This window comes from Herpailurus yagouaroundi, unplaced genomic scaffold (genome assembly GCF_014898765.1).
Source record: "Herpailurus yagouaroundi ecotype Mexico unplaced genomic scaffold, PumYag 159, whole genome shotgun sequence".
NCBI lineage: Eukaryota > Metazoa > Chordata > Mammalia > Carnivora > Felidae > Herpailurus > Herpailurus yagouaroundi.
Window position 1 is genome coordinate 63,614,962 of NW_024412400.1, and position 11,002 is coordinate 63,625,963.

At 34.9% G+C, this 11,002-nt stretch overlaps 1 protein-coding gene across 1 annotated transcript in view; it reads left to right on the plus strand.

Annotated features, from left to right (window-relative positions):
- The window catches only part of PRKCI (protein kinase C iota), a 73,043-nt gene that overhangs the window by 37,019 nt on the left and 25,022 nt on the right, over window positions 1-11,002 (plus strand). The window contains exons 3-7 of the mRNA XM_040480721.1: window positions 39-128; window positions 2,007-2,057; window positions 5,044-5,129; window positions 6,696-6,836; window positions 9,815-9,869. Coding sequence (XP_040336655.1) covers window positions 39-128; window positions 2,007-2,057; window positions 5,044-5,129; window positions 6,696-6,836; window positions 9,815-9,869 — 423 coding nt within the window. The remainder of the gene's footprint in view (window positions 1-38; window positions 129-2,006; window positions 2,058-5,043; window positions 5,130-6,695; window positions 6,837-9,814; window positions 9,870-11,002) is intronic.

Consider the following 11,002-nt stretch of genomic DNA (forward strand, 5'->3'; position numbering starts at 1 on the left):
AGTGAGCTTTGCTTTACTTTACTTTTTATGTTTTTTAGGAGACCCGTGTACAGTATCATCTCAGTTGGAGTTAGAAGAAGCCTTTAGGCTTTATGAGCTAAACAAGGATTCTGAACTCCTGATTCATGGTAAAGGAGTAGTCATTTCTTACTCTTCTAGAGCTGTACTTTTTTTTTTAAATAACCCTGTATTCTTGTCCATTTTAAAACATCATCATGATGTCATTTGCTTAATCTCTATCCCTCATTGCTATGTAATTGTTCAGATTTAGTCTCTCAGATGCTAGAGAAAATAAAATCACCTTATAATCTTGGGAAATTTGTTATTTGGGCTTGCCTTCTTGGATATTACACTGAATATCTCTCAGGTTTTCACAGCAAAGTGTGGGATAGAATTTAAAATTGAGTGCCCACTGGAATTCTCCTAAGTCATTCCCTTGCAGTTTTGTAACGTGTGCCAATAATGATCTCCAAAGAGAAGGTATCTTAAATGTCCTTTCTTTTATTTGAAGGTTAACAGTGAAACTATTTACATAGTTATAGAGATTACGTAGTTTTCTGCAAGCCTGCAAGTCGGATTGCGGTACAGAAGAAGAGACGAAACTCAGCCATCATGTAACTGGTGCACTGTAGACCGAGTTATAGAATCTAGGTCTTCTGGTTCCAAATCTATGTTCTTTTCATTCTTCTGTGCTACCCCTCAAATTTTTTATGTACTGTAGAACCCACTTAATATGGCACATTTAATTGCAATTCGTTGGCAATATTTCATGAAACATTTTTAGGAGCTTTTGGAGACCAGACCTAGGGAACTCTTTAAAACTCAAAACAAACATGAATCTCCCATAAGTATAATGAGTCAACACCTTGTTATTATTCCCATATACTTTTCTTTACAGTGTGTTTTTCAAAAGTGAGTAGTTTGATATTCTTCTGTCTTCAGAATTTGACATAGTGACTTCCAAAGGGATCCATAGTCTAATTTGTTGAGATCCTAGCAGAATTTTAGTAAGTCATCCATTTTGGGGGTCATCTCTTTTTAGAATAAAACTGCAGTGAGTGTTTAAAGAAGTGACTGATCAATAGTATTAAATAGTTTAAGTTTTGTTTTGTTTTCTGAAAGAGAGAGCACGCACAAGCAGGGGAGGGGCAGTGAGAGAGGGGGAGAGAGAATCTTAAGCAGGCTCCACGTGCAGCACAGAGTCCGACACAGGGTTCGATCTCATGACCGTGAGATCATGACCTGAGCCGAAATCAAGAGTCAGACGCTTAGCCAACTGAGCCACCCAGGCACCCCACTTTTGTTATTTTTACCCTATATCACATATCTGTTTTTAGAAGTTGGCTTATATTTCAACTTTTAAGAATATGTTAGCAACTGTGCTTCCCATACTCTATATTCTTTATTAAGCCATGTCCTTCTGTACATCACAGACTACAGCTGGTTGTCTAGTTCATAAATATACTATGTCTTTATATTCTGTCTCTTTATAAAAATGGCCTGAATTACATGTTTATAAATTTACAGTTTATAAGATAAAACTTATATTTTGTTGGATTTGGGTACATGTTAATCTTGTGAACTTATTCTTAAATTTAGTATACATCTTTTAAAAACTGTAATGGTTTATGTTCATATTTGTATACATTTTTGTAATTTAATTTTAATTCTTCATTGTAGCAAACTTTACACTACAACAGAGATTTAAGGAAATAGTTAATTTCTCTAAGGACAAAGGAATCAATTAGTAATGTTAACAGGGAGTAGAATGAATAATTTGAGCTTCTAATGCATTTGTTTTTGGATGTTCACTTTCATAAAAACTTCTTCATATAGCCTTGGTAAAATGGATCCCTTGAAAAAATATTGACCATATGCTACGTATCTTATGTCAAGAGAGGGTAAGGTTGAAATTTGGGTCAACGTTTTTGATATTAGAATTTGGCATTCTATGTAATTTGTGTGTTTTAAATATGCTGTATTAATTTTAGTTTATTTTCTTTCAGTCTTCCCTTGTGTACCAGAACGTCCTGGAATGCCCTGTCCAGGAGAAGATAGTGAGTGTGTATATATACTTCATATTTTTGAGAATAGAGTTATTTATGGTACAGTGGCACAAGTGAAAAGAAATCCGAAATAGAACTTTTAGTCCGTTTGATTTCCTTTCCATTCTTCAGTCTAATTTAGTATATCTTAGCAACTGCCTAAACTCTACTTTTGCCAGATCACAATCAGGCAGTTCTTAGTTACAAGTTACTGACATAAGTGTCTGTTGCATGTTTGAAGAGAAAATTAAGTTAATTTTAAGTCATGTTTCATCCTGGTTTTTAATTTTTGAAATTTTCAAGCTTGTGGAGAAGTTGAAACATTGAAAACAAAGATACAAAGATATCTTTTGCCTCCATTCACTAATTATTAACATTTTCTATGTTTCCTATATGTCTGCATCTGTATGTGTTCACACATAGGCAGAGGTGTATATACATAAGAAACATGCTTGTTTTATTTATTTTTTTTTTTTGGTGTACCATTTGAAAGTAACAAGATGCTTCATCTGAATAGTTGAGCTTGTGTAGTTAGAAATTGTTAGGGATTTTCTTTTGAATGTCCAAGCTGATGGTTCCCATTAGTGAGAGGAATTGAAAGTTTGTATATATACACACTTATATACAGTCAGTAGTTATTGCCTTTGATATCCAGTGTAATGTATTATTGCTTGTGGATACTACTCATTTTCATTTGTGGTTTCTGCCCATATCCATGACTTTAGAGAGAAAAGTAGTAAATGTTTTCCTTTGAATTAAATGAAAGAGTTCTAAACTTTCAGCTCTGTGACTCTTCATGCAACCTGGTGAGAAGGAAAAATTAAACAGCTGTGTTTGTATACAGAGTTGATTGGGGGCCGTGTAATATATATAGGAAGATGGAGAAATATAAGGAAGTAGGTAGAGCCTTGAAGCTCTAGTGAAAAATTTAGGTTTGGGTTCAGCTGAGAATATTTTGCTGGAGTTCCAGTGGTGGATGGACCAAAGCCAGGGTAGGCTGCCTTTACACAGCTGTTGGAGAGGCAGCTATGTTCTTTGTCCGGTCTGCATTTTTGGAAGACTTGCCATTGTAGCAGGTCTTGGTTCCAGAGTCCCATCTCCAAATCGATCATGGGTCTATAGCACACTTTCCAGATAAAGTAATAATTTCCTAACTTTTCACTATATTTCATGCTCATATTCACTCTTTAAAATTTGCTGGTGGGGATTTGATACCACTTCTCCCCCAGTATAATAAATGTTACTAAACTAGAGCATGGAGGAAGATTAATCACTATTAATATGGTCTCTTGGCTCTTTTAATTCCTCGGCAACATTAATATGCTTAAATTTAAGGTATATCGAGTTGTAGTTTCATGAAAGCTTCTGAAGATATTTCAGGTTAAGATATTGTTAACAGAAACTTTCTGCTTTGGTTACTCCTAACAGAATAGATAAATAAAAATTAAAGCATTTATATTTAGGGTTCTGTATTATGCCATCTTTAGATTTCTAATTTAGAGCATTTCAACTGGTCTGTTTTATCTTAATTTTAAATTCAGTGCTACATTTGCTTTAAAATATGAGTTTAAAAACCTAATGGAATCTTTCCACAGTATTAACTATCACTATGGAATATTATTATTAATGACTAATAGACAATGTATATAATAGTGATCAATTTAACCAAAATTACACAGGTAGATTAGATTTGATCTTTTGGAACCTCTTAATTTGTTTAGAAAAAGTATTACTGTAAAAACTATTGGGTTAAAGATTATTGGAGGAGCACCTGAGTGGCTGAGTCAGTAAAGCATTCGACTTGGGCTCAGGTCATGATCTCACAGTCTGAGTTCGAGCCCTGCATCGGGCTCTATGCTGACAGCTCAGAGCTTGGAGCCTGCTTCAGATTGTCTCCCTCTTTCTCTGCCCCTCCCCCACTCACACTCTGTCTCTCTCTCAAAAAATAAACATTAAAAAAGTGAAAAAAAAAAAGATCATTGGAGAATATAATATTCCTGAAATTGCAAAATGTCCCTTATAGAACACCTACGAAAAGTAAAATGTACATTTACAATGAAGAAAACTAGGAATCACTGCCTTTAACGGAGTGACTGAAACACTAGTAAGTGGGAGTCAGCAATCTGACATTTGTCTATCCCGTAATGTGATACAATAAGCAACACATATCGCCTATGTATTATTTTTGCCAAGAGTATTTAATACTGATTCTAATGAGGAAACAGACAAATCCAGAATGTGGGACATAACGTAAGACAACTGGACCCTGTTTAAAAAAAAAAAAAAAGTCAACATCACGAAGACTCAACAACAAATACGGCACTGTGAATATTTCAGCATCCATTAAAGAGACAAAAAAGGTATAGCAACCAAATGCAATGCTTAAATCTTGATTGGATCCTGGAGAGAAAAAGAAAGCTATGAAATACACTCCGAGGACAAATAGGGGAATTTGCCTATGAGCTGTATGTTAGGTGACGATTGAATTAATGCTGATTTTCTCAATCATGGTAACGGTATTGTGCCTAAGCAGAATTAGGGGGAACGTCCTTAATCTAAGGCAGTGGATATTTAGGTGTTTAAGGGTGAAGTGGTATGTCTGCAACTTACTTTTAAATGATTCCAAGAAAAAAAGCAGGTGTAGAGGACAGAAAGCAAAGGTGGCATAATGTTAGTAATTGGTAAATCTGTGTGAAGGATGCAGGTGTTTCTTGTTCTATTCTGTCGATTCTCTGTGGGCTTAAATTTTTTCAAAATAAAAGTTGCGGGAAAGTTAAAAAACACAAAAGCCCGAATGGTTATTTGAACACTTTTACTCCATGGGCTTTGTTTTCATTTAGTTCCTCGATGCATCTATTTTAGTTTTTCACTTTGTTTTTATCCAAATATTTTTTTTTCTTGCAGTGAATATCATGAAAAAATCACAGACTTAATTATAAAAAGACTTTACTCACACTTGCTCTCCTTTTTTCTTTTTTAACTTTTTATCTCTCTTCAGAATCCATCTACCGCAGAGGTGCACGCCGCTGGAGAAAGCTTTATTGTGCAAATGGCCACACTTTTCAAGCCAAGCGTTTTAACCGGGTAAACCATAGTTTTTTAAATGATAATTTGAGATATCTATTTTTTCCCTCACTACTGTAAAGTCTTGTTTTCCCTTTTAAAGGAGTAAATAGGGTGACAACATTCCCAGTTTGCCTGAGGGCAGTATCCCTGTTATCTCCAGGTAATTAAAAAAAATTTTTTTTAAATGTTTGTTTATTTTTGAGAGAGAGACAGAGACAGTGTGAGCAGGGGAGGGGCAGAGAGAAAGGGAGACACAGAATCTAAAGCAGGCTCCAGGCTCTGAGCTGTCAGCACAGAGCCCGATGCGGAGCTCGAACCCACGAACTGCGAGATCATGACCTGAGCCGAAGTCGGCGCTTAACCGACTGAGCCGCTCAGGCGCCCCTTGAGATAATTTTTAATAGCCTCTCCCTTCTTAAAACTGCTCCAGAGTGGATGATTAATTACATGGTTATCCTAGCTAAAATAAAGTTGGCTTTTTATTTTATTTATTTTTAAGTTTTATTTATTTAGAGACAGAGAGAGAGCATGTGTGCATGTGTTTGTGGAGGAGGGGCTGAGAGAGAGGGAGACAGATTATTCCAAGCAGGCTCCATGCTGTCAGCACAGAGCCTGATGTGGGGCTTGATCCGATGAACCATGAGATCATGACCTGAGTCAAAATCAAGAGTCAGATTCTTAACCAACTGAGCCACCCAGGTACCCTGAAAGTTGAATTTTTAAGTATAATTCCAAACATCCAGAAAATAAGCAAAGTTTATTTTGCAAACCAGTTAATGTTGTAATTTTAACTTTCAGTTTTGAATATAATAATTGCAAAACACTGACCTAGCTTTAACTATGTACCAGGTGGTTTTCCAAATGCTTGACATATATTAACTCATTTAATCTTTACAACAACTTGAGATAGGTACTATATATTTCTATTTTATAGGTGAAAAAACTGAGGTATGGGGCAATTAAGAAACTTGCCCAAGATGACACAGCTAGTAAGTGGCAGAGCCAAGGTTTGAAAGAAATTTCCAGTAGTCCATATTTTCACTCCACTTGATAACTACAAATATATGGATCCCATTTCCATTGTAAAACTAGTGCCATGTTCTGGATTCATTAATGTAAATAAAAGCTACCACCTGAGGTTTACAAAAGTCCTTTTCTCAGTAGCACTAATATTTGAAAACCTTTGAAATAATTACTTTAGGTATTAATCTTTAAGAGAGCAGGGCTTTGCTTTGACTTCTGAACATTCTGGAAGCTTTATGTTTGCTTGGGAGTCCTTGCATAGCTTTTTCTGTCATATGGTTTTCAAGTTTAATTCACTTTTATTATTTTCAATACTCTGAATTTATGTGAAGACTAAAAATTCTTGAAGTTAGAAAACAACATGCTTGCAAATTTCACTCTTGCAAACAAAGCTCTTTTCTGTTTAATTTTCCTATTCTAGCTTTGGAAAACTTATGTATGATGAAGGGAACTGAGTTAGAGAAGAAAGCCACTTATTTTCACTATTTTATGAGCAGAATGTTGGCAAATAATTACGACTGTCTTTTGGTTAATAAAATACTGCTGAATTATTCTTTCCAGCGTGCCCACTGTGCTATCTGCACTGACCGAATATGGGGACTTGGACGCCAGGGATATAAGTGCATCAACTGCAAACTCCTGGTTCATAAGAAGTGCCACAAACTTGTCACAATTGAATGTGGGCGGCATTCTATGCCACCGGTAAGACACAGTTGTCTCTTTTTAATAGAGCATTCTCAGTAACACTACTAGAACAGAGGGCTAAAATACAGAGGTGCTAAGGAATCACAGTTTTAACAGTGTTGTTACAGAATGTAACTTTACAGTCCAGTTGACCTATGGTGAGTTTTGGAATTGTTGCTACAAATTTGTAGTATATAGGTAACTTCTTTATTTAATTTGCTACAAAATCATCTGGTCTAAATTAGGAAGAGGTAGGGAAAACCATTTAAGAGACTCTTTTCTCTTCTTTAAGCCAAACTCATTAGTTTGTAGCTCCCGTTGTTCTGGAGCATCCACACCAAACAGAGATCAGGTAAGAAGAATCAGAGGCTTCATGTTTGCTATTTAAAGTATGAGATTACTAGGTAGAGAGTTTTTGAATTAAAAAATTTTATTTTTACTTTTTCTTTAAATATACAATTAAAACATGTTGGTTATAGAATAGAGAATACAAATGAATAAAGAGAAGTTAAATACAAATCCCTCATGAGGGGCACCTGGGTGGCTCAGTTGGTTAAGCATCTGACTCATGATCTCATTCAGGTTTTGATCTCAGGATTGTGAGTTCAAGCCCTGCATTGGGCTCTGCATGGGGCATGAAGCCTACTGACAAATTAAAAGTTAAATTAAAAATATAAAAATAAAAATGCCCCATGAAATGTCCTATCTAAAGGTATTGTCTTGGTGTGTATTCTTCCAGACCTTTTTCTTTGCAGATTTATATGCGTAAACATTTAAAATTTTTCCATTCTATATGGATATAGAATAATCTATTAGAATAGATTATAGAATAATCTATATAGAATAATCTATAATCTAATAATTGTATTCATATAGAATAATGGAAAACTTTTAAATACATTTTAAGAGTAGATATAACAGTGTAATGAACTTCCATATATCAATCATCCGGCTCCCATGGGTATCAACTCATGAGTGATATTATTTCAGCTATACACCCCCCATAAATGACCTGCTGTCATCCTATATAATTTCGAAACAAATCTAAAAGATAAGAACTCTTTTAAAAACTAACTGAAAAATTCCTTATATCAAATACTCATCCAGGCAGTGTTCAAAATTTCAGTTGCCTCATAAATGTGAAAATTTTGTTTTTACAGTTTTCATTCTGAATTAGGATCCAACTGAAGTCCATATTTGCAGTTGATTGATATGTGTCCTAGATATTTTCTAACTTACTGATGCTTCCATCTCTCTCTCTTGCTTTTGTCTCCCTTAAAATTTAAATGTAGAAGAAATTATGTTGTTATTTAAAGTGTTGCAGAATTTCTCTCTTTGCTTCTCCATGGTTATGTTTAAAATGTTTCCCCATCTTCTTTATTTTCTGTATGTTATAGTTGAACCTATAATTAGATTCCAGGTTTTGGTTTCTGTGGGTTGTTTTTGAGACTGCTTCATAGACGTTGGGGTGTTTATCCATCAGAATGTGCATAATGTTTGATTTGGTATCATTCTTTTACATACTTTTTAGCAAAAGTGAGATCATATATATACTGTTTTCAACCCATTTTTCTCACTCAACTATGTATTTTGGTCATCTTTCTATATCTGTCTGTGTATATCCCCATCAATTTTAGCATATTTTGTTCTATGTCTGTATCATGATTTACTTCATGTGTTCTCTATGGTTGAACATTTGACTTGTTTTCTGAATTTCCCTGTAAAGAAAATCATCATGAACTTTCTGATAAATAAGTCTTATTATTTCCTTAAGGATCCAGAAGTAGAATTACTGGCCTAAAGGATATGCATTTTTAAAGAGATCTGGAGACATCTTTCTAAATTGCCTTCTAGAATGAGTGTACCATGTTTATTCATAGTACCTTCTTTGGACATTGTGAAAATAGGTTATTATTAGTGACTCTTGGCTATCAGAATTATTTAGCTTGTTCGTATAAGCTCAGGAATGGGTTTGTAGTTAGGGAGGTGAAAATCCCATCTTAAGAAAAAAAAAACAAAGGCCAAAATTTGTGAACATAATTTATTTAGGGTACTGTTGATATTCTTGAGTATTCTTAGGTGATGGGATGACTTGTGTACATTTATAAATGTAGGAAGAAAGGGGCAGGATTAGTGATTATATTGATATTTTAGGATGGATGCTAAACACAATGAAAAATCCAAAGGCCTGTCTTTAAGACAACCTTAAAATTACAATGGTGTAGGGGAGCCTGGCAGGCTCAGTGAGTAGAGCAAGTGACTCTTGATTGAAATGAGTCCCATGTTGGGTGTAGAGATTACTTTAAAAAAAAATCTAAAAAAAGAAACTATAACTGTATAACTTAATGTTCTTTCTCAAGTTTACCCTTTCTTGCTGGTAATCCTTAAACCTGGATCCAAGATTAATGAATTAGTAGCACTTTAATTTGAGTTAACATTTTTCCTGAGGTTATTGGCAGTTAGTGGGTTAAGTCAGTTTCTAGAAGATATGTCTTTTCCTTATTTGGATCATTGGAACTTTTGAGAATCTTCAGAAAAATGGGAAACCCATGAAATTTTAGGTTTATAGACCATTTTGAAGTCCATCTCTGGACTCAGCTAAGGAACGTATGTACTAATGACTTCTTTTGTTAGAGATGTAAAGTGAATGTATGGAGCTCAAAGGAAGAATAGTGTAGAAGAGAAACAGATGAGAGTATATAGAAGTTTAATTTGATTGCTAATTGTTGGTCTGAAGTTAGTATTCTCTTTCTTCTGTTATCTGTAAAATGTGACTAATGTTACCTCATTCACAAGAATATTGCATGGTTTCATATAATAAAGTTAAAGTAAATTAAATATAGTAAAAACAATTCTCACTTATTAAGTTATATTCTTTCAAGCTTAAATTTTAATACGCTGTGTCTCATCAAAATAATGTTGTTTCTGAATTAATTAGAGGTATTGGGATTTAAAAAGAATCCACCAAATTACTGTATCTTTGGAAATGTTTGTAGGAACCAATGATGCCCATGGATCAGTCATCCATGCATTCAGACCATGCACAGACAGGTAAGAATCCCACTGATACTAACCATTGTTCATCAGCAAAGTATCATTTAAAGACTTCTTTAGGTAACTCTTTAACTTAAGTTTAAAAAGATTTATGTTGTTGCCAAAAGAAGTTAGGTTACCATATTTTGCGGTGGTGTTATCAGTCACAATATTTAACATATACCTGTGGCATTTTAAGAAGACAACTATGTAAAGTACAACAAATGACTCTAATTCAGGTGAATTTCTTCTGAGACCTTTTTAAAATTCAGCAAACCTAGTTTTTTCAGTAATGAAAACATACTGATATTGTGGGCCACGTTGACTATGTTCAGGTGATCTGTTTTTATTAAAAGCTTTATTATCAGAAGTAGAAATTATGGGGGCACCTGGGTGGCTCAGTTAGTTGAGCATCCGACTTCGGCTCAGGTCATGATATCACAGCTCATGAGTTCGAGCCCCGTGTCGGGCTCTGTGCTGACAGCTCGGAGCCTGGAGCCTGCTTCAGATTCTGTGTCCCCTTCTCTCTCTGCCTCTAACCCACTCGCATTCTGCCTGTCTCTCTGAAAAATAAATAAGTAAACATTAAAAAAAAATTTAAGATGCAGAAATTATGTAAAAGATATAGAGATGTAGTATAGAAAATTCAAAAAAGATCATGTGAGTTCCAATGTCAAATAGATACAGAACCTTAAATATGTATCTGGGTGGGGTGCCTGGGTGGCTCAGTCGGTTGAGCGTCCGACTTTGGCTCGGGTCATGATCTCATGGTCTGTGAGTTCCAGCCCCGCGTCGGGCTCTGTGCTGATGGCTCAGAGCCTGGAGCCTGTTTCAGATTCTGTGTCTCCCTCTCTCTCTGATCCTCCCCCGTTCATGCTCTGTCTTTCTCTGTCTCAAAAATAAATAAATGTTAAAAAAAATAATAAATTAAAAAAAAATAAACCTTTATAAATAAATAAATAAATAAGTAAGTAAGTAAGTAAGTAAGTATCTGGGAAATTTGGAGAGCTGTTAACCAGGACAGAGCATACTGATCTCAGAAGAGTCAAGAAAAGGAAGATGAGGGAGTTTTTCTGGAAGGACAGAATACAGTCTCTTGTTCATGCAATCTGTGAAATGTGGGTGTTTTTTTTTTTTTTTTTTTTTTTTTT